Source organism: Salvia miltiorrhiza, chromosome 5 (assembly GCF_028751815.1).
Source record: "Salvia miltiorrhiza cultivar Shanhuang (shh) chromosome 5, IMPLAD_Smil_shh, whole genome shotgun sequence".
Classification (NCBI taxonomy): Eukaryota; Viridiplantae; Streptophyta; class Magnoliopsida; order Lamiales; family Lamiaceae; genus Salvia; species Salvia miltiorrhiza.
This window is the reverse complement of record NC_080391.1, coordinates 39053527-39077816: the sequence shown is the minus strand read 5'-3', so window position 1 is coordinate 39077816 and position 24290 is coordinate 39053527. Positions and strand designations below refer to the sequence as shown.

Here is a 24290-nt window from a genome sequence, read left to right as displayed (position 1 = left end):
TTTATTGAAATTTCTCCTTCTTGGCAGATGTACCAGGACAGATGGGAGAAACTTCTCACAAGAAAGGGCATTAATCCGGGAAATTGCCGGGTTGATGTTGCCAGAAAATATCCAAGGGTTTGGACGACTCCAGGAGCCAATCCAAACGATGTCAAGGAATGGTATGAGTTTGGGGCTTTGGCCTCAGTTTATACCACCTCTCCAGCTTTCACCGAGATCAAGGGTCTACCCAAATGGATCCAGAAAACGGTGTTTGATACATGGGAGAACAACGAGTCCCTCAAAAGGGGAGATGTTCTGGAATTGTACTGTTTCAGTGCAGCACCAGAGCCAGTTGGAAAAGGAATCCGTGAAGCTTTCCACTTCATCAAGCTTCGGAGACCTGATACGGGAGCCCTTAACCGGATCAAAGTTCCCGACTTCCAGGCCGCAATCGTCTCAACATTCACGGAGGATCAAATCTCCACTAGACGAGCATGGGGTCTATGGGTCTGTCTCACAGAGATGGACAAAATGAAGTCCATATTCAAGTTCTATCAAAGCTCGGATCTGGGAACGTTCCTAGTTAATACCATGAGAGGAACAACGACTCCTTTTGCCGAACAATCCTTCGAGAATAAACGGCAAATGTTGTGGGAGAACAAGATAGCGGGGAGCAAGGAGACTCGTCGCAAGTTTTGCAATATGGCTCATCTGGGCCATTGGATCGAGAAGTCTGCGATCAATGCTCATCGCAGAAGGAGCCGGAATTCGGCAAAGGATTCTTTCCAAAGCCAGACAAAAGGAGGTTCCGGTCTGATGAACATGATAAGCATCAGACTCCATAGGGAAGAACACCTCGGGCACCAAAAAAGTAAGGTGGCCGACAAAGCAAAGTGAATCATGTGATTCACAGCAAGGATCGCACCCACAAAAGAAACGACAAAAGTGGGTGGAAGGAAAGGAGGACCACTTACCAAACGCACCAGGACAAAAGTAAGTGGAAAGGAAAAGCAGCAAGCCCCTACCAGCATTATCACAAAAAACGATAAAGCAAGGGTCCAGCACCATGTGATGACACTAACAAGTGTCGGCAATCAAGGCCGACAAAAGAAGGTGGAAGTCACATTCAAGATAGCTGGCCACGAAGAAAGAATACGAGGCCACCAACCGAGCAATTATAGAGGGGATCAAACCTCTATATAAACACAAGTGCTGGAGAGAAGAAGGCATCCGAAAATCAGAACACATTTTCACAAGCACTTTCTCTCTCTAAATTATCTTTGTAATCTTTTATTTTTCAAAGTTTTTTCATTTTAGTTTTAGTTCCTTTTATTTTATGTACACAAGTATTAGCTACTATGTGTAGCTAAACAAGTTAGTCTCCTCGTTTGAGGAGTTTTTATGAAATAAAATTAATTATTATATAATTCCTCTATAAACGCTTAGTTTTTGTCCAACTATTCCGGTTGAGTAAAAATATTTTCTTTATTTTTCCAACAAAGTATTGAGTCGACACTTAGTGAAGGAGAAAGGTTGCAACCATCTCTTGCGAGTGTGTGGTTGGTACGTATGGGGTGGGTAGACGAGCCGTAAAACGCAACATACTGACTCCTGAAGAAGACCAGTCGACAAAGGTATAATGTTGGTTTAAATTTAATATTTATTTTGAAGTGTTACGGAAGCATGTTGGGCCTGGTATTACTGTTTGCATGTATTAATTAAGCATAAATTGTAGACGAAGGGCTATTTGGTCATTTGATTGACTTTTTGTTACTAAAGTCTCACTTTAAACCTTGTGGCTATATAAATCCTTAACTATGTGAGTTTGGCTAAATGTGTCTTTTCCTCTTAATTTATAATGAAATCCAGCAATATAGAAAGTCAACCATTTCAACCTCTTTCACCATTTTTGTCTTTGAAATTAACATATTATAATTTAAAGAAGCAAGTGATGCGACTTATATTAAAAAGATGCTAATGTCACTGTCACGAAAGTAATGATATTTTATGTAGGTTGGGTGGCCCATATCTCTTATTATTGACACTTAAAATTATTACTTCACACAAGAAATTACCCATCGCGGCATAGACTAGAATTTTGGGAAGGGCAATCCCCATGATACAGGGGTTCATTGCATAACTCACCATTAGGAAAACCAAAGCACTTAGAAAAGCCAAATTCTCGAGAGACTAGCCACTTATTATGCTCCCAATCAAGATGGCCATTATCACATTAATTATTAAAACATTTAAATGCCCATATCAGTAACACTCCATCATCACTACAATTAGATACAGATGCACCATTTACCCTTTTACTGCTTGTTGTTTTTCTTTGAAGCATCAAATCAATTTTAAACCACAATTTGAGAACCAATTAGAGCATCTCTAATGCATTGGTGCTTAGGGGGTGTCTTAGAAAGTGGTCCCCATCTAAGACACGTCCCTCTCCAATGCATTGTGTCTTAGATGGGTGCTTAAATCTCCATTTCCACAAAATTCACATTTATACACTTTTATTTGTAAAATTCATATTTTATTAAAATTAAAATTCTACAATACAATAATTTAAAGACATAGTTTAAATACAATAAAAAAAATAAAAATTACAATAATTTCCTAGGGCTCAATCGGACCAAAACGAGACCAAATGTGCTCCTTCAAGTCCAAAGTGAGGCGAGCATGCATCTCTGCATCTCGCATGGATGCTTGTCGTGCAACAAATGCACGAAAATTCAGCGGAGCACCGGCACGAGGTTGAGATGCGGCGCTACTCGAAGTTTCGCCGGCGTCTTCTTCCCACTGTGTTGCGTGCTCGCCTTCGTCTTCGATGATCATGTTGTGCAAAATGATGCACGTGAACATGATGTCGCTCATCTCCTCCTTGCTCCAAAGACGCGATGGGCCTTTGACGATTGCCCAACGAGCCCGAAGGACGCCGAAGGCTCGTTCAATATCCTTGTGAGTCGCTTCTTGCATCACTTTGAACCTCTTCCCCTTCGGATCTGTCGGATGTGTAGGACTCTTCACGAATACAGGTCAATTGGGATAGATGCCATCAGTCAAGTAGTACCCACTTGTGTAGTAGGCATTGTTGACTTGATATGTGACCGGCACCCCCATTCCTTGCAGCTGATCGTTGAACAACGTCTAGTTGTTGAGCACGTTGATGTCGTTGTTCGAACCAGGAGTCCCAAAAAAAGCATGCCAGATCCATAGATCTTGCGATGTGACGGCTTCCAGGATGATGGTCGGTTCTCCCTGATCGCCGCGAGTGTATGCGCCTTGCCATGCCGTTGGACAATTCTTCCACGGCCAATGCATGCAATCGAGGCTCCCTAGAATTCCCGGGAAGCAGTGCTTCGTCTCGTGCATTGCTAGAAGCCGTTGGCAATCAGCGGAAGTTGGCCTCCTCAATTATTCAGCGCCGAAGAGTTGAATAATGGCTCGACAAAATCTGCGTAAGCACTCCAACGAGGTGGACTCTGCAATCCAGATATACTCATCGTACTGGTCCGCTGCCCCACCATTAGCTAGCATACGAATAGCAACCGTGTATTTTTACAACGGCGTGAAGCCGGGTCTCCCAAGTGCATCTGTGCATTGTTGGAAGTATGGATCGGATGCGATGACATTAACGATACGCAAAAACAACGCACGACGCATGCGAAATCGATGGCGGAAAACGTTGTCGGGGTAGACCGGATTTTCAGCAAAGTAATCCGCGTGCAAACGTAGAGCGTCGGCTTCACGATCCCGATGAATGTAGGCCTTCTTTGCCATCGCCGCCGACGAGGTCGCGCATCCGGATCACCAATAACTTGAACAATTTGATTAAATTCTTGCACAAGATTGGAAAATTCTTGAGCACGTCGCTCATCCTCGTGGCTTGATGAAGATGAAGACATTTCTTATAGAGAATTTTTGATGTGGAGATGATTTGTAGGTAATAAAATGATTGGAATTAAGTTGGGATATATATAGGTAAAGTGAAATATATATATATAGAGAAATGATATGCTACATACCTTATGTGAGCTACTTATATGAGCACCACTCATGTTTAGCTCTCGTTAGCGTTATCTTTTTTGTTTTAGGCATTTATTTTTATCCTAATACTTCATAAATTATTATTGAGATCATTAATTTTATAAATTAAATAAAAATCAAAGCCTAATTTATTCTTTTATTAATTATTTGAAGTTAAAGGGAATATGAACAAATCGAACATTGATTTTTATTTAATTTATAAAATTAATGATCTCAATAACAATATATGAAGTATTAGAATAAAAATAAATGCCTAAAACAAAAAAGATAACGCTAACGAGAGCTAAACATGAGTGGTGCTCACGTAAGGTGCTCACATAAGGTATGTAGCATAACATTTCTCATATATATATATATATATATATATATATATATATATATATATATATATATCTCACACTACCGTTGGCTTCCAACGGTCGAATTTAAAAATAAAAAAAATTCAAACGGCTAAATATTTCAAAAAAATAGAATTTCGAATTTTTTTTTTAAATGGGGCGCGTCCTTCGGAGGCGCCAGCCATTTCTCTCCTTCGCCCCGGGTCTCCACTTTGACCCAGCTTTGAATCACGGCGTGTCTCCAGCGCGGCCACCACCTTGGCGACCCGGATCGACCCCTCCTTCGACATCGCCGCTAGAGATGCTCTTATAAATCATGTAAAGGATGCAAGAATTTAACCCCATAGCTATAATCACTATCAACAATAACTTTACATCTTTCCCCAATTAGTCCCAAAAGCCGCAGTCTCAAGCAAACCACAGCAAATAGAGCGAAATTTCAGTTACGTACAAGAGCTAAAAACAAAGTAAATGGACCTCTGGACGGTGTCATGCTCAGACATATCACCTTCTTCCCCATGAGCGACTCGATGAAGCCAATTTTGGCGTTGGAAAGCAGGCCCCAACACTGCCCTCTGAATCGAAAAAAGCCTCTTGATGCCTATATTTTTCAAAGCCAATATAATCTGAGGCGAGATATCAAGCTTGGAGATCTCGAGCCCTTCATCGGCGGGCGCGCTTGAGGCCCTGTCCGCATCGGAGTAATCAACCACAGCCAACCCATCTCGCAAAACCAGGCCAGGATGAAAACCCCTCGCCAATTCGACGCTCGGAGAAACGTTAGGCAGCACTGAACCAACTGCGCAGGAGTGAATCTGTGCGCCAGAAACCGCATTCGAACACCAGCAGGTTGAACAACTTATGATAAGACAGTGCGCATCCCCTGGCTAATCGGATTCCCCCACGTCGACGGTTTGGACGAATTTCGTTAAGCAATAAGCATTTCTCGATATTTCATTTGTCCTTGCACCAGAAATTGAACAAAGTCAGAAGAAATCGTAAAGAAAAAAAGTAGAAATTAAGAAAAGCCCTAAGAAATGGACATCTTCCCCATCCTATTGGGCAGCTACATGGCTGCTCAAACTTCTTCCTGCAGCGATTCGCCGCCTTGGTGTCTAAATTTTGATTAGGGTACCCGCTCGTGATGTTTCAATGCGACATGACCAGCGTTAGCTGCTGATGGCAGATCTCACCGAGAATTATAAGGATTTTTGGGAGAACGATTCGAAATTACAGGCGACCCGTTGGAGGTGGCGGTTGTTCGCGCGCTCAAAGAAGGCAGCGACCACTTTTCGATCGGAGGTTAAAGCCGTATCAGGGGGCGGCTCGATTGGGACTCGCGCTGAACTTGATTTTAGACGGGAGATGATGGATGAATTTCAGATTAGCGAGATATTGCTGGTGGAAAATGGTTTGTTACTGAGACTGTCGAGAATATGATAGATCGATGAATGTCGGAGGAAAAGCGGCCATCTTTGGAGAGAAAACTGAAATTGATATGGATCGCCCATTGTCGCCGGAAACTGGCAAAGAAACAGTCGGAAAAAGGATTTATGTTTTTTTTTTTCGATGAATAGTAACCGGCAAATAATAAAATACTCACACCTTAGCTCCGTTTTCCCATCACCAGTTGATAAAGCACGAAACCAACACCTAAATTATAAAACAATAAACGACGACACAATATCTACGTGACCTAAACAATAAACGACGACACAATATCTACATGGTTCGTCCACGGGAGTTCTTCGGGTTTTTCACTATATTGAGAGCGTTTACAGATTACAAGTCTTGAGTGAATAAGATAAGATGATCCTGTCCCCTTGGGATGACCTAGTGGTTGGGGTGGTTGCCTGTTGTCCAAGAGGTCACAGGTTCGAGTACTCTCGGCCACAATAACCACTAGGTGGGGTGTGTGTGTGGTTTGTATTATTTATAATGTAATGTAATTTCATCAAAAAAAAAAAAAAAAAAGATAAGATGATCCTCTTAATTCATCCTAAGCTTCTATTTATAGGCATGTAAAATAAACCCTAAGGCCTTAAGCCCACCCCTTAGATAATTGGGCCTAAAGCTCCTTAATGTCTTAATACATTTAACTATAGCTTGTATTAGCTTTTAGCTTTCAACGCCGAGAGCTTCACTATCTTGTGACTATGCAAGCATTTCGGATTCTAGGCTGTACACGGAAACCAACACCTAAACTATTAAAGTGAAGTTGAAATAAAAAGAAAATTGAGATAACAAGTATAATATTTAATCAATAGTAGATTGAAACGCATTCCATATACATATGAAACAAAACCTTACATTAAAAATGTAAAATTTTGAAATTTGAAAATTAGACATGAGAAACAAATCAATTAACCAAATCAGCTCACTGGGTTTTCTGAGTCAACCCTGTCGGGCTCCAATTTATTTTAATTTGAAGCTGAATTCTAGAGATGGAAATTCTCGACCCCCATTCTCCTTTTTCATTTTCCTGTTTATTTGATTAACCGTAATTTTCGAAACGTATCAGCATCCTTAACAGTAATTTTCCGATCTCTTTGCAAAGTAAGGTTTCTTGTCCTCGCTTCCGATGTTCACTAATGCAGCCAAATCTATACTTCACTCAATATACATCTCAAGTTGCCTATTGCCCATAATGTAGCGTACCAGACTTGCATTCACTGAGAAAAAGATTTCCCTTCAAAAGTCTTCAACATATACAAAGAGGGTTACAAAGATGCGTACAAAACAAATACTCAGTTCCTCTCTAATCCTATTCCACAATGTCCAAACGTTAAAAGGAGACAGTGTGGTCAATCACAAGAAAGATGAATGAGTCATAAGCATCTTCATCTGCACAAGTTGTGTGCGCCAAAAGTGTCGAAGCTGCCAAACTGCGGATTCCCCTGCTGCTGCGGTGTCATGCTTGCTTCCCACCAACTGTTAGCCACATCTCCAGACTGATATAGACTCCACTGCCCACAAGGCCACTGCGAATCATACGCGTTTTGTTGGTGCACCGAGTTATCCAAGTCGCCCATCTCGAAATCTCGTGCCATCTCCCAAAACATGCTCTGCACTTCACTAATGCTGTAATTCTTTTCCTGTTTTTGACAGTGGGAGAAGAATCACGAAGTTAGAAATGGATAGGAACTTTCTATCGGACTAATTATGCATCAAGTGAATCATTCTGCTTCTCTAAACTCAAGACTGTTGGGAAGCTTGAAAAAGTAGAACCACTTTCTACTGTTTCATCCTAATATAGTTTGAAAACAAAAGTCCCAAAATATAAAATTTCAAGAGGAAAGAAAATTCTTACCTCTTCCCTGACATCTTTCATGAGAGAAACCATTTCACCAAGAAAATCAGCGAATCCCTACAAGAAAATTAAACAAAATTGTGTTGAAAATCTTGTTCTAGCAACAAAAGATGATACGTGATATATATATTATTTTTTCTAGCAATAACTATAACACCTACCTCAACCTCATCCTCATCATCTTCACAACTGTACAGCCCTGCATCATATAGCATCCTCTTACTTCTGTCTGATAACACTGTTTCATCATGAAAAATTGCAATTCAGTTCTGCAATTCCTATTCTAACCTCAACAATCAAGAATTAAACAAAAATAATTCAAGGGACATCATGTATATACTACCTGAATAAGCTTCTTGAATTTGCTGAAATTTCTGTTTGGCCTCGCCAAGAAGAGAAGGGGTTCTGGTCCATTTATCGGGATGCCATTGCTGAATCGAATACAATAACTTTCATCAAAAATCAAGAAACAAAAAATCCTACTTCCAGAAAGGATTCAGTTTTTTCGACGCTATCAAGACCAGAGTTGGCTTAAACAAACATACCATAGCAAGCTCACGATAAGCTCGTCGAATTTCTTGGTCCGAAGCGTCCGAAGCGACGCCAAGAACGCTGTAATATAGCGGAACTCCACCGCATTCCTTCTCCAAAAACATGGTGCAAATGCAAGATTTCTTGAAGCAGGTTGTGTTATGTTTCACGTGTAAAACAACGAGGCAGAATTGGATAGCGATGTGAGAAAAGTATATATAGAGCTAGGAGCTAGTTCTGAATGGCGGTTTGTGAATGGAAAAAAAAAAAAAAAAAAAGAACGCTTTGCAGTAATGGAAAAATATCTATGGTCATGAGTTTCTGGGCCACAGGAGAATCAGCGTCTCGAACATTCTAGCATTTTAGTTTTCCTTCCATTAGGTGGAAATATCTACGGACACAGGAGATTCGCCGTCTCGAACATTCTACCATTTTAATTTTCCTTCCATACGTGGAAATGTCTCCGGGAGAATCGCGGTCTCTCGAACATTCTAGCAATTTATTTTTACTTCCATTACGTGGAAATATCTACTGCCCGTTGGAGATATTTTCAACCGTCACTTCTTCCGCGTGTGTTTACGTTCTATCCTGTTCAAGATATTTTTGGTTCTTCAAAATTAGGGATGTTAATTAGATTAATTCATCAAGTTTCAGGTTAACTCCATTAGATTAATTGAGTGTGGATTAATCGGGTTTAAAAAATTTCGAATTGAAAATTTTCAATTTTAACACTAAATGTTCGAATTTCGGTCTGACTCATCGGACTAGTCTATCGAGCTAGTCGGACTTGAAATTTTATCTTAAAAAATTATCGGGCTAGCCCATCGAGCTAGTCGGATTTGAAAGTTTATCTTAAAAAATTAACTAACATATTTATCTTGACAATATTATATTTATAATAAATAAATACGCGACCGACTTACATAATACTCCCTTCGTCTCAACTTATAGTATTCATTTGAGAGTGACATAAGTTTTAATAAAGTGATTGAGTGTGTTGTGGGTGGAATGAGGGCCCTACCTTTTATATGGGTGCTAAAATAATTAAAGTGGAGCAAAAGTTCCACCTACTTTTACTAAAAATATAAATAAATACCAAAATGTGGGATCATTATAAAAGGAAATATGGATACTAAAAGTTGGGAGAGCGAGAGTAAAATATGTAACTCTTAGAGATATAAAGATGCTACATTTTTGTTAAATAATTACCATATTATGTTAAGTATTGAATTAAAAATATAGAGAAGTGAAATTATTAGTATAAGTTTCTAATATTAAAATTTTCAATATTGAATCAAAATACATTTCACAAATTCTTGAAAAAATATCTGCTGAAATGGAAATTTTATTAAAAAGAAAAGGAAAAAAGAGAGACCAGATACATAAGGAAACAAGCAAAATAACCCGCAAGAAACCTCGGGTAACCAAAAAAGAAACCAAGACTAAGAGAATATTTTAAGCGGGTCGTCCTCGTCTAAAACATCGTCCTCTTCATCGTCCAACAAATCGCCCCATTTTTTCTTCATTTTTGAAGAGGCCACAACCGACATAGCATGGGCTGCATCGGTAGAGTTAGATGAGTTGATCACAAAGTTTTGCAGTATCTGTCCTCCAGACTGAGCAAACTTCGCTTTATTCAGGAACTCCACAGGCGAAGAAGTGTCAAGACCAAGTCCATACATATCATCACTGCGTGCTGAATTTTGGAAATCCGAAGACATGCCATTGATAATGAAACGACGGAGCCTGTGCTTGATAGAAGAATCAGAAACTCTCCCCTTCTTGGTGATAGCCCCTTTCGGACGCCCTCGTGTACGAGAAATGGGTCCTGTCGTCCCAGTCAAAGTTAGCACAGCGTTGTTGTCAGTCATAACAGCAAGCGGCTGAACAACCAGGGGTGCAGAAGTCCTCTTGTGTTCCTGCTCAACTATCTCAATTTGGCTCTTTTCGTCATCTGAACCAGACTGTTCTATATCCTTTCTACCCTGACTGTCCTGAGGGATGCAAGCATCTGAAGCTCGGCCTCCATCAGAAGGCGGCTTGTCCATGTTATCATCACCATCAAGAGAAACCAACACAGCAAAGGGATTGGATGAGGTAGGATCTGAAGACTGTCCAATCTCAGCTAAAGCTTGTCCAGCCCTTGTTGGAGATTCCTGATTTCCGGTGTAGGGACGAGGATCAACCCTGTGGTCATCCACCTTGTAGTGACCACGTTCCCGGCCCTGATGTTCTGTAAAGCCCATCGTGGTCGTTTTACTCTTTCTGCATTGGTTAGCAGTATGTCCCACTACATTGCAAACGGAGCAGTAAAAAGGCAAATTCTCATATCGAAACTTGACAGTAAAATCAGTGTCGCCACACTTAATATCTAAAGCCTCAGGAATATCAGCCGAAACATCTAACTCAACAAGAATTCTAGCAAAGTGACCCACATGAGCCTGTGCAGACTGACCATCAATCAAGATAGGCATTCCCACTTCTCGTGCGACCCCGGAAAGAACCTCTGGGTGCCAATATTCATGCGGCAAGTTAAAGATTCTAATCCATACCTGAACAAGGGTAGAAGGCGTTTTGTAGGGATCAAAATTCGGCACCCAAGCCTGGAGATGTAGTATACCTGAGCGTAGACGCCAAGTCGTTTTAGTGAAAGCCGCTGCCTTATCCTCGTCGGTTGTGAAATTAAAAGTGAAGAAACCTTTTCCGAGAGGATGAATTGACCAACCGGCAGACGGTTTCCAAAGCTGCTGAAGTTTCTCCCAAAGATCCGCTGCAAACCGAGGTGAATCACCTTTGCGGAGGATCAGTCGGCCGTGAACCGCATGGGCGAAACGCCGGACTTGTCGTTGGTGGAAAGAAGGGTCCAAAACAAGGCAACGCTTGAGATCCACCAACTCCGGCCGGAGGATTGAATAGTCATGAGCCGGGACGTCCCTAGGTTTGGAAACTTGCTTGGTCGGACTGCCATCCCTAGCCTTCAGCTTATCTGCAAAAGAGGCATTCGGCTGAGGAGGAGGCGACACCTTCGTACCAGACGGGGGGGCCATCGAAGGGTTCGGAAGAGCAGCGACACCCGAACTTCGATCCAGAGGAGCGGTCTCGGAGTTCTCTCCTACAACGAAGGAGGAACGAGGAGTATTTGGGAGAAAATTTGTAGAGACGACCGGCAGATTGAGCGCACCTCTGTCGCCCGGTGAACTGAGTCCACCGGAAGCCAAAGACGGCGGCGGGAACCAACCAACGCTGGAGGGGCCATTGCCGCCGTTTGACGCCATCGGAAGATCAACGGCGTTTGGTCGCCGAGGTCGCCTTTTTCAGCCGTTTCCTCCTGCAAATAATTCGGCTCCTCCGCCAAGGCTCGCATCCACCACTATGTGAATCGACCTGCAGTCGCCGCCGCCGCCTCCGTCTCAGTCGCGAATCGGTCCAGATTCCGCCGTGAGAAGAGGACAGATCGGGCGAAGAGCTCGCGAGGAAGAGGTGGAGCACGCGAGGAAGAAGCTCGCAGCAGCTGCTGCTGCGCCGCTGTGAAGAGTGCACAGCAACGGCTCCAGGCTGCGGTTCTTCAGCGGACGAGCAGCAGATGCGGCGGCGTGGCTGGCGTCGCTGCTGTCAATCCGCGGCGAGGTTGCTCCGAGCGCGGATGGCGGGCTGACGGGAAGTCAACGCCGGGCTTGTGCTGATTGCTTCGGTTGATAGAGAGAGAGAGTTGAGGCAGAGGTGTTGCTGTCACGGCGGCAGCAATTCTCGCCGTTAGAAGAGAGAGGGACGACGGCGGTGGAGGCTGCCGCCTGTTGCGAGATCGGGTCAAAATTGGAACAGGAGATATCGCCCCTTCCCACCTATATGCATGCATCCTTGAAAAAATATCATATTATACTAATTTTCATAAGCAAAGTAATTAAAATGAAAATCAAATTACAAGAAAATTTTCATATAATCAGGAGAACACATTATTTTCCGGTCAGCCTTATAGAGTTTCGGGTTATTTTCGGGTCAGCCTTATAGAGTTTCGGGTTATTCGGTTACAGGCAATTTGAGCTGTAATTTTTATTGGGTTGAAAATTTTTAGCCATAACCCTCTCGGATTAGCGGGCTAATCGAATCAGCCCACGAGTTTCTGGCTGAATTGATATCCATATTCAAAACTATACTCCCTCGTAAAAGAGAATTACTCTGGGAATAATGCGGGTCTTAAGATAAATTATTTGGTAAATAATATGTTTGAAGAAATGATTTCATTATTTTTAGAAAAATACTAATGTGAGTTATAGTGTATGAGATCATTTTTAAAAATGGAAGTGATACTTATAAGTGTACGAAAAAAAAAGCAATATTATTATTTTGTAGCTTTATTGTTCTATGAATAATCTAGATCCTAAATTTAAAATTAATCTTAGATAATTCCGAGTATCTAAATTCATAGTATAATAAATTTTTCTTTCAGTGACTTTCTGGTGAGTGCATAGTATTATGATGGGAGTGATTTTTTAATCAATAACACAAGTTTGGATCGATTTATTAAATAAGACTATATGGAGCCGTTTAGTTTGGTGGATGAGATAGATAAGATTGATAGGATTGGAGGGGTGATTAAATAATTCACTCAACTTTGGAGTGATAAACAATCACTTATTTAGGTGATTATATGTTGGCCGAGTTATCAATTACGGGCTCAATCATACAAACCAAACACTTGATTAAGGTGAATTATCTTATCAATCATGCCTTATCACTCAAATCAAACGAGAATTAATTTCGGGATAAGTTGTTCGATTGAAATAAAGATATGATATGGTAGTTCGTTTTGAGGCATTCTTTTGAGACAATGCCGCATATAATTTTAAATTTTTGAAGGTCAATGCCTAACTAATCTAACTTTATGAGTCTTAGACTTTCTCTTATAATAAAATTAATTTAAGGTAATCATTAATTTATTCAATTTCAAATAATTTTAAATTAAATTAATCTCAAATAATTAAACAATTTCATATTTTTAAGTATGTTACATTTTTTATATAGAGAACACAGATATGCTTTTTTTTTTCGAAACAAGAACACAGATATATACTTAGAAGTTAGAACCACCAAATCAGATTAGGTTACGAGTCCTCATCACCAATGCTCCAAAACTCAAGGCAAATGAAGTCGTTAAAATTAGACGCGCACTCCCACGAGCTCAGCCTCCCCATGCGCTCTCATTCGGTCAAATTAGCTTAGTTGATATTCCCTCCGTCCCAGTGAATGAGACAGTTTTTATAAATACAGGATTTAAGAAATTATTATTTAGCGTATTAAATATATTAGTGTATCTCCCGCGCTATGTGTGGTGATTATGATTTTAGACTCACATAAATTATGTATATATTTTATATTTTCTTCGTCCACAAAAAATAGTCATAAAAAAAATGATACAAATTTTAATAAAAATGGTTAGTGTATTGTGAATGAATAAAGGATCACACTTAAAAAATAGTGTAAATAATAATAATTAATTATATTGTGAGTAAAGAAGAAGATCCATCAGATCCATCATGTGATGCAAACTTTTCAAAACTATAATAAGACTAATTTTTGTGGACGTCCTTAAATGACAAAAATAGATTGTTTTTATGGGCGTAGAGAGTAATTATTAGTATAATCTAAAAAAATTAATTTTAATATCAAATTTATTATTTGCAAATTGATCTAATATTTTAATATAACCAATATAATTTATGCAAAAATATAATATTTGTTTATATATAGATATAGTATCACTTATATAATAAGTTGCTAACTATGTTGCATAGGTACAAGATACGTGAATTTTGCCTATGGAATTTGTGAATCCGGTTTATTTTTATAAATTGTTTTAAAAGATACGCCACGTGGCGAATCGGGTGCGAATCCGACGAGAATCCGAGAGAATCGCACCCTAAAAGAATCCGATTCGCCGTACATGCTGATTTTTGAAGAATCCGTGCATCATAGGTTGCTAATGATATAAACCAGATTAAAAACTACTTTCAAATTCAAAATTATAATTAATAGTCAAATCAAAGAAAGTAATATATATGTGTGTGTGTGTGTGTATTTATATGGCGTGTGTGATGTTATAAAATCGTTGATAATTTATAGGGTTAATAGCCGAAAAATACACGAACTATTTTCAAATTTACATATTGCACACGACCTTCAAAAATAGCCACATCAACTTTCAGTTTAATCGCAATTTGCACCTGCGTTGATTATTACCTTGATCGGTGGTGATATGGCTGTCGGATTTTGTTGACGTGTGCGATTTTCCAATATAGTAAAACGACGTCGTTTTGTCAAGCTCTTTTAAATTAAAAATAAAAATAAAAAAAAGGAAAAATCATTTTGTTCCAGTTTTTCCACAGCGCCCTTAGTCCGTCGACCACCGCGCACCGCCTCTCCGCCCACCTCTCTCATCACTCCAGCGCCACCTTCTTTCCCAGCTAGCCGCGAAAGGCGTGGCCTTGATTTCCGACGCTGAGCAACTCCACCGCCACTACTGCTCTGGTTGCTGTACTACGACCACCGCGCTCCTCCAATCACACCGCCGAGATTCACCACCCTCTCTTACTTCACAATTTCCAGATTTTCAGGCTAGGCCACATCAGATCTGTGCTTGCTACTATCACCTTCGGACCCCCAAATCAGAATTGCAGGAGGGAGAGAGGCTGAGGTGGGCGCCGGTCAGCTGCTGCGTCGACGTCGGAGTTGCAGGCAGGGAGGAGGAGGGGTAGGGTTTCTTTCGGTGAAGAGGCAGATGCTCGAAGGGGCATTGGAGATTTCTTTGATTTTGATGTTTGATTTCTTCAATTCAAATGGACGGTGGTGGTGGTTATTTGGAAATCTGGAGATCTGTGGCGGTGGTTATGGTGGAGGTGAGGCAGCGCGACAACTTCTCCGGCGCCATCCCCCTCTTCCTCTCGCCCCGCCTCGCCGTCGTCGATCTCTCCTCCAACTCGCTCGCCAACCTCAAGAGGCTGGCTGTGCTCAACCTCGAATTGAATTTTAATCTCCCCAATCTCGATTCCCCAATCCCTAGTTAAATACTCGGCTTCATCCTTCATCGGGAACGCGATTGCTATCGGAAGGGGAGGCCGACAGAATGGCTCGCCGGAAAAGCAAAGATTTTTTTTAAAAAAATTCTTCAAAATATTAAAACGACGTCGTTTTGCCCAAGTGGCTTGACAACGCGTAAAAAAAGCCACGTGGCTGTCCATGTCATCGTCGGTCAAACTTAAGAGTTGCCGGATTTTTCACCGTGTGAAAATTACAACTAAATTAAAAGGTGGTGTATTCTTGAGCTAATTTGAAAGATGATGTGCAATATGCAAATTTGAAAATAGTTCGTGTATTTTTCGGCTGTTAACCCTAATTTATATATATTTGAATAATTTAATTGTAAACTTTCAATTAGATCCTTCTAATTGAATTTATTTACACACTCTTCCATTTTTAAATATATTAGCATACCATTCGTGCGATGCACACAGATTATATATTTAAAATAATAATAATAAATAAAATAAGAACCATATATAGATACATTATTATAAAAAATTAAACTATATTTTGTAATTTTGTTTTATTAATAAATTTTTTACATTAAATTAATCTAAATGCATAATACACTAATCAAAATATCATAAGTAAAATATTAAAAAAAAAATTATATTGTTGAATTTTAATATTTATAATTTATTTATTTTAGATTCGGTACTTACTAAATTAAATGATTTTCCACAATCTTTCACTTAAGATGCATATATAATTCAAGATGTGTAATACCCCGTTTCCTCACAGCTAAGTTTAGAATAATTTTCGAACTTAGGAGTTAAGATGATTCGCGCCGGATAAGAAAAATGAATTTATTTTAATTCCAACAAAAAATGATTTACAAAGTATTTGTAAATTTAGTTATTTAAATTTTCATGTATTGCATATTAATTTAAATTAAGCATTCAAGTATTTACACGAGTTAATTATTTTAGCGAGCACTGAACGATTATTACTCCCTCCGTCCATGATTCAATGCCTCATTTGGGTGTGGGCACGGAGTCTAAGAAAAACTGAAAAAGGTGATGTGGATAAAGTATAAAGGTAGTCATTAAGAGATTAGATGACTTTACTAATTTTGTGTTAAAAGAGTGTTTTTAATTTATGAATTTATTTTTAGCACCATTTGGGTTTATTTTTTTAATTTAAAATTTTCAGTTTATTAAATTTCGTTTTTTTGGCCCCATTTTGCCTTAAATTTCATTTTTTTGGCTAAATTTTTCTGCCATTTATTTTTCCCCATTTTTTCGGATTCCGGTGGCGACGACTCCGATCGAGGGAGCAACCACGACACTGCACACAAATCGTAAGCCCCAGTTTCAGTTTCAGGCACAATCGACTCCGATCCAGAGAAAGGAAGGCGCTCCGCACGGCACCGCTTCGGATTCGGGCACGAAATCAACCGATTCAGAGAGATCGGGAAGAGGAAATTCAGTTTCTGGCACAATTGTCTCCCGCAACACAAATCCATCCAGATAATCCATAAAAATGCCCTCCATCGATGAAGATGGAGGAGATTTGGATGGAGGTGGATTCATGAATCGAGAGTCTCAAGATCGGGAAGAGAGATGATTCTAGGGTTTTCAGAATTGAGAGTGAGAGAGGAAGCGGCGTTGGGTTCGAAAGAATGGAGAGAATAAAGGATAGGGTAGAATACTTAATGAGAGCGCCGACCAAAGTAGTAAAATAGAGAGAGAGTAATATAATTAGGTGTTAATCAAGCTTTAATTAATTGTTTTTAAAAAAGGGGTAGGGTAATGAATGGCAAAGGTAGCAATTTTAAATAAAGAGGGAGGATAAAAGGGTACAAAAAGCAAAACAGAACATTCAATTGTGGACACTTTTTAAAGGCCAAACAGACTACTGAATCATGGACGGAGGGAGTACAATTTTGATATTTCAACCTTGAAGTTTTAATTGTTATATCGCGTCATTTCGTTGCTTTTAGCAACCCTTACCATCAAAGCCATTTTCTATCATCCTCAAAAGTCTACTCCTACCCTCTATGGCCTTTTGAGTAAAACCTTCTCTGCAAAGTCATATCCCATGTTCCACCCAAATCTTCCCCATCACTCTCCACAAATCTTCACAAACTCTTCCTCTCGCAAGCAGCAAAAATTCAGGAGCAAAACACAAACAATTTCATAGGTAAGATTTGAACTATGATTTCATTAATCTCCTTTCATGAATCATCTCACAAGTGCTGAGAAATCAAAATATGCAGCCCTTCTAATAGCTCCGTTCACTGAGGTTCATCAGCAGCAAATCCAGCAGCTGCACCTTCCACATTTCAGCAACTCAAACCAAAAACTCTTGAAGGTTTCATCAAACTCCCTTGCTGCTTTATTTCGCATTTCAATAGAGAAACCCAATTCATTTACGTATAAAGACTTTCAGCATCCAACAAGAATCACACGTCACATGTGCATATCATCTGTGTATATATATATATATATACATATGAAATCTGTAAAGAAAGGGAAGAAGTAGAAAAGAGACGATTTTTACAAAAGATTAAATCTTGAAACTTTGTCTTTATTCCTCATTTTTGAACTTGTTGTGTTGAGCCGGGTCTGGGGTAGTTGAGCGGAGAACGGCGGCGGCCACGGGTTGCTGTCGCCGGGAGGTTTGAGAGAGAGAGCCGAGGGAGATAGAGGGCGCCGGTGGCAGCCTGCTTCATCTGCTGCTGCTGTCGGCTGGTTTGAGTGAAGGGGAGGGAGTTCAGGCGGCGGTGGCTGGTTTTCGGCTGCTGTCGCCGGGAATTTTAGAGAGAGAGGCCGAGGGAGGCGGCGGCGCCTCGCCGTCGCCAAGGAGAAAGACAGAGGAGAGGGCTGTCGGGTTGTTTCAGCGCGAGGGAAGAGAGATCGAGAGATGGAGGCGAGAGAAGGGAGAACCGAGGGGTGGCAGTGGCTGTCGCCGCTTGCTCCGGCGAGCTCCGGCGGCGGCGGATTCTGCAGGAGCTGAGAGAGAGGGTGAGCGGAAATTGTGAAATGAGAGAGGGAGAGATGAGCGGATTTTTTTTGGAGAGAGAGATATATCCGATCTGTTGAAAAAAAAGAAGGGGAGAGGGTTTGGGTTTTAATTTTCGAGTGTTTGGGCCTTTGTTTTTAATTTTCAGTGGACCGATCTTTTTTCTATTTTAATGCAGCTGGGCCCGTTTGTTTTTGAAACAGAAGGGTGATTCTATTCCTAGCCACCATTTTACTCAGTATAGCCCTTATATAAAATAATAATAAAAAATATTTATAAATTTACAAATTTACCCTATAATTCATATAACCTTAAATTAATATTATAATTAAATTTAAATCTATTGTATAGCCTCCTTTAATGATTCACATGGTTAGTTCTGCTTGCATTTTTCCCCTTTCCCTTTTCTCGTCTTTTAAATTACAAATTTTCCTTGAACATACTTAGCAACTGGTTTAGATTTGGAGATAAATTCAAATGGATCCTCCTCCTTCCACATACTTTCTTTTGAGATGGGAGAGCACAAGAGATCAATGGTAGTTTGCTTCTCCAATAGATTGGGCTGCTATCAATGGCTACTACGATTTAGTGAGGGAGCTTCTTTACATGACACCAATCTTCTCATCAAATTAACCTCTCTCCCAAGAATCCGCCAGCCTCGAGATCGTCAGGGACGACGACGTTGTTGTTTGGATCGTGAGAGAATGAAGGCAGTGGCCTTCGTCGAAATCGAAGACGAAGGTGGTCGCCGGAAATCGAGGGAGGAGGCAGTGATAGATTTGGGTATATGAGGTTTCAAAGAAAGATGAGGTCACCGGAATAGAAGGAGGCACAACAAGTAGATTTAGGAAGAAGAAGATGGGGGCTTTATTTATTATTATTTTTTTAGAGCTCCATGCCACAAAAAAATTTCATTAAAACCTCAAAAGTTTACACCATCTGGCAAAAGTCCAAAAAAAGTAAAAACAGAGCGAGAACGGAGAGCAATTTTTGCCAATTTACCAGCAATCATGTTCATTTCTCTCGGAATCCAACAAAAGTCAACAACTTTCATTTCAACCACAAACTCCATATAGCCATACCCCTGAGCTAGTTCGAGGCCTTCTCGAATTGCCATCCCTTCCCCTAATTGCACAAAAAAAACTCCATGAAAAAATCTGTAACACAAGATTATGTGATCAGTATCATCTGAGAATACAGTACCAACCCCAACACCAACTCCTTGACTCACTGATGCACTGCAATTAGCTTTCAATTTTCCTCTTCGACGAGATAAATTTCATGTGTTTTGAGGAATTGATCCAGATTGGGGCTTTTCTTGATTGAGGCTATACACGCAGGTTTAATTTAATTGAAAAGATGATCATAATATTTTATTTAAAGGCTATATGATTAATAGGGTAAATTAGTAAATTTATAATTATTTATTATTATTATTTTATATAAGGGGCTACATTGAGTAAAATGGGGGCTGTGAATAGAATTACCCGAAACAGAAAAGGGGAGGAAGCTTGGGCCAAGTATTTAAATGAATGGATTTATTTTATCAACTGGGCTTTTATTTTACAGACTTTGGGCTGCTTTGATTAATTAAATTAATTGGGCTGCCATATTTTAATTAATTAGACTATTAAATAGTTTGATTAATTTATATAATGAATAATTTACATAATAATATTGTATGATTATTATGTGCATATTTTAAGTAATTACTTATCATATGTTTAAAGCATGACATGTATTGCATTTGCATTATGTAATAAAATTATTTATGATTTAATTGGAGTTATTTATAATTCCAATTATAAAAGAAAACCGAGTAAGGATATTGTTGGTGTCCTTAACTCAAGAGTTTTAATTTTCAATTATTTATTCATTAAATTTTGAAAACCCGGCTAAGTGAATCATAGAATGTTAAGCACTTTACAATGACTTAAGATTAGATTCAGGGAGACCTATTAAGAGTGTAGATTTCTTGTAAACTTCGTGGACCGTGAGGACTAGCACTGCTATTCCGATTCAGAGAAAAGATTAAACGACAGGCATTGCCTATACATGTGGACTTATTTTCCAAATGTATGATTGAGCTAATGAGCTTAAATGTTTCATGAAATACAAACTGTTTATCCAATAAATATTTTTGTGCACTCTACCATGTTTAAGGCTCGCACAGTTAATCAATTGAGGTTCTCTTATGATCTAACACATTGTTTGAGAATTATGTACACTTTTTAGCTGACTTGGTGGGTTGATCTCCATCGGGCACTAAACAGAGGCGTCATAAGGGTGTTCAGCTGGATGTGTTCCAGAGCATGAGAAATATGAGGCCTGTCTGGGTAGCGTCCCGAGGTCAAAGTAAACTTGTCTGGGTTACGCCCTCAGTTCAAGTAAACGGGAGACAGAGATCCGTCAGTGGCTAAAAGGTCCGGGATCACAGCGAGTAACAGAATAGAGCATGACAACTGCGCGCAATTAAGAATATATATATATATATATATATATATATATATATATGGTTGAGTTCAATAGAGAATTATCTTTTTATTTATTATGAACAAATCTATTCATTTTACGAACAGATCAACATAAGTAATTAACAGTCGTATTTAGTAAAAATAAAGAAAAACTCGCCACCAGCAGGATTCGAATCCTTGGCAAATTGCTGTTCATGTGGCACATTGATCTGTTCATTAAAATTATAGATTTGTTCGTTTTTATTTTACGAATTCTCTATTCTCCACAATATTTAGCTTCTCTGTTGAACCCTTCTCTCTCTCTCTCTCTCTCTCTCTATATATATATATATATATATATATGAAATATTTTAACATGCTTAGAAGTTATTTTAATTTAAAACCTTCTATGTCATGTCAATATGATTGGATAAACTGCTCTTACGAATTGTAAAATATTTTAAAAGTTGCAGCCCACTAAGTACATTAGTACTTAGCCCAAATATTTTCAAATGTTTTTCAAGTTAATGGCTGGTGTTGACGGGGCGAGCTGAGGCTAGGGTTCAATTCCATATTTTGACTTCCGCTGTAGTGCTAGCCTTTGTCTGTCTTTTTGGTTTCCTTGACTTAAAATCATTATGCTATGACTCTAAACGATATTTTTTGTTGAGCCTAGACTATTGACTCTCAAGTATTTCGATTAATGAATGTTGGTTATTTGAAATATGAAACTAAACTTGTGATCCTGAATTTATTTGTATTGTTGATTGATTTGTATCATTTGGATATCTTGTCTTTCTCCATCTAAAAGGGGGCGATGCCTAATTGTTATCCCTTTATTCGAATTTCACAAAGTCTTTTCCTTGTTCATTTCAATGGTTTAGTTGCGCATCGGTTATAGTTTATTCCTTCAAGAATTGGGGTGTGGCAAGATGAAACCACGCAAAATATAAATAAAATAAAATAACATTTATTTAGTTGATATAATTATAACTATTTATATTAATATTTTTAACATTATAATTTGATTTATTGATTGAGTTTGTTTAGAGATACAATTTGATATATTAACAATAAGTTATATCATTAAGAAAGAAAAATAAAATAATGATGTGGTTTCCATAAATCCACGATTTTTGCTGAATTAGATTATAATTTTGTTACTCAAATTCCAATTATATCCTTCTAATTGAATTTATTTACATTTACTTCTCTTTATATATATATATATATATATATATATATATATATATATAATTAAAATTTTAAAAAAATTCAAAAATAAGGGATGAGTATTAATTAGGATAATTAAGAAAAATAAAGGTGTAATTAGTTTTATTAATAGAGTTTTAAATTCTCTAATTTTTACCAAAAAGGAAAACAACTCACTTACGTTGGGACGACCCAAAAAAGATACGACTAACTTTTGGTGGGACAGAGAGAGTATTAATTAGCTTAGGTGATTAAGTAAGTTCCATTCGGCCAAATTGATATACTCCTCTATCCCACCAATTTAGTCCCCGGCCTTTCATTTTTCACACATATTAAGAAAATGCATTTAATCTTTTTTATTAATTAACAAGGGATGAGTATTAATTAGGGTAATTAAGAAAAATAAATGTGTAATTAGTTTTATTAATAGAGTTTTAAATTCCCTAAATTTTTACAAAAAAAATGAAACAACTCACTTACGTTGGGACGACCCAAAAAGGAATACGACTCACTTTCGGTGGGATAGTGGGAGTATAAATTAGCTTAGGTGATATGGTTGTGGGTTCCATTCAACCAAATTAATATACTCCTCCATCCACCAATTTAATCCCCTTTCACTTTTCAATATATTAAGAAAATGCATTTAATTTCTTTATTAATTAACTCATAAATTATGCTTTTATTTTTTAAATTGAACAAAATTTTTGAAAACTTGGCTGCATGAAAAACTCTTGTGTGTATCTTTTGATGCTTAGATGGATTGGTGTTAAGCCGAGGGCCTCCCCTCCCTTGAATTTCATTAATGTCTATTGGTGGCCTCCACCAAATCATTGGATTAAGGTCAATACTGATGACTCGGCGTTAGGTGCTCCTGGGAAAATAGCTGCCGGAGACGTCTTTAGGGACAAGTTCAGTTAGGTGGATGCTTCATATTAAAGGCGGGATTGGCTTCGCTTTTGAAGCGGAGCTCCTTGTGGTTATTACGGCGATTCAAATAGCACATGGCGGCATTTGTGGATCAAATCCGACACCACTTTTATTGTGAATCTCGTCCAATCTCGGTCTCTTGACGTCCCTTGGCGCTTTGTTGCTGTGGGGGATGGATCCAACAATCACGAATAGGACGTCGGGTACGTCCGGGTTGGCGGTTGATGAAGGATTTAGCCCCACGTGGATTGTTTCTCTAATATCTTAATTCACCATACAACGATTAATTCCTAACATGCTCCTATGAATTTAAGTGCTGCACATTGGAGTTAGAATCACTTACTTGTGAATTGGATGTAGAGGCTTGTCGATGGCTTGAATCGAATGACTCCAGTTCTGACCTTCTGAACTGTATCCCGCTCAATTCCCAACGTTGGATGGACAACGAACTATGAGAATTCCCAAGGAGAATTCGGCCACCTCAAAGTTGGCGCCCCCTACTGCTCCCTAAAATCCTGATTTTTGTTGTGTCTTATTCTGAGAGCAGATAGCTGTATTTATAGACAAAACACAGTCCTAGGGCTCCCATAACTATAAGGGGCGAATTTTTAATCCTACTGGGCCCAGGAGACTTTGGGCCAGTCCAGGGATCAGATACAAGGAATAAAGATGGGCCTCTAATGAATTAATTCTTATGATCAGCCCAGATCATAATTAATTCATAAGTATTAATTCATTCCACTTGAGAATCAATACTGACTTACCCATTTATTACCGATGATGAGTCGGGGCTTGTATTTAGACTTATTAAATCTCTGTATTTAAAATATCCGACATCCATTAATTAATTAGATGTAGCACCCCGTACTTTTCCTTATGTTGAGAGATAGTGTCTTAACACTATTGAGAGTACTGAAATGTCGAGATGCGAGATTATTTTTTTTTACCAGATAAGACAGATTGTCTTTTAAATAGAGATATGAGTGGACAAACCAATGATAGAGTTAGAGTGAAGAGATTTGAGAAATAAGTTGAGTTAGAGATGCTGATTGAATTGAGCTGAGATTTTATTTTGTTTTCAACTACCGGGAATAGAGTTACCGGATACCGAATTATCAGAGATTGACTGTCCTATTAAGAAAATAGGAATAATGAGTTGGAAATGGAAGTCGAGAAAGAAAGAGTGAAACCCTTGATGAAAAGAGTCGGTTTTGAGAGACGTTTAGTCGTCCGTGTTTTGCCGATTGCTTTGATGTGATGTTATGTGAAGTTACGTGACTGATTGATTATGTGATTTTCGTTACATGTGCTTTTATGAGCGAGTTCTTATGATTTTTATTTGAGGAAACAAAGCATTAATTACAAATATTTCCTAAGATTTGCAAATCTCTCAAAGATCAACCAAATCAAAGCAAATCTTCAAAATTTTCTCTCTCCCTCACTCCC

The 24290-nt window shown here is 38.9% G+C and overlaps 1 protein-coding gene and 2 long non-coding RNA genes across 4 annotated transcripts; 1 reads left to right on the top strand and 2 right to left on the bottom strand.

Moving 5' to 3' along the window:
* Positions 1-4696: 4696 nt before the first annotated feature.
* Positions 4697-6160, bottom strand: LOC131024364 (uncharacterized). Its single transcript, XR_009101785.1, has 2 exons — positions 5974-6160; positions 4697-5893 (listed from the first exon to the last, which is right to left on the bottom strand). It is a non-coding gene; the product is annotated as an uncharacterized LOC131024364 (long non-coding RNA).
* An 878-nt stretch (positions 6161-7038) lies between these two features.
* Positions 7039-8473, bottom strand: LOC131024363 (uncharacterized). Its single transcript, XM_057953872.1, has 5 exons — positions 8226-8473; positions 8024-8111; positions 7842-7918; positions 7681-7737; positions 7039-7465 (listed from the first exon to the last, which is right to left on the bottom strand). Exons 1-5 carry the CDS (start codon positions 8334-8336, stop codon positions 7211-7213), a joined length of 588 nt encoding a protein of 195 aa, XP_057809855.1. The 5' UTR covers positions 8337-8473; the 3' UTR covers positions 7039-7210.
* An 8606-nt stretch (positions 8474-17079) lies between these two features.
* Positions 17080-20974, top strand: LOC131024362 (uncharacterized). Of its 2 annotated transcripts, XR_009101784.1 has the most exons (3): positions 17080-17430; positions 17507-17601; positions 20488-20974. It is a non-coding gene; the product is annotated as an uncharacterized LOC131024362 (long non-coding RNA). The 2 variants fall into 2 exon arrangements; XR_009101783.1 differs by lacking the exon at positions 20488-20974 and having other exon boundaries at positions 17507-19187.
* Positions 20975-24290: the final 3316 nt, after the last annotated feature.

What these genes read in the sequence shown, in the direction of transcription:
- LOC131024363 (XM_057953872.1), bottom strand. Translation starts at nt 8,336, where the DNA reads ATGTTTTTGGAGAAGGAATGCGGTGGAGTTCCGCTATATTACAGCGTT. An exon ending in AATTCAAGAAGCTTATTCAG is followed by an intron (nt 7,919 to 8,023) that starts GTAGTATATACA and finishes ATGATGAAACAG; the next exon opens with TGTTATCAGACAGAAGTAAG. An exon ending in TGAAAGATGTCAGGGAAGAG is followed by an intron (nt 7,466 to 7,680) that starts GTAAGAATTTTC and finishes TGTCAAAAACAG; the next exon opens with GAAAAGAATTACAGCATTAG.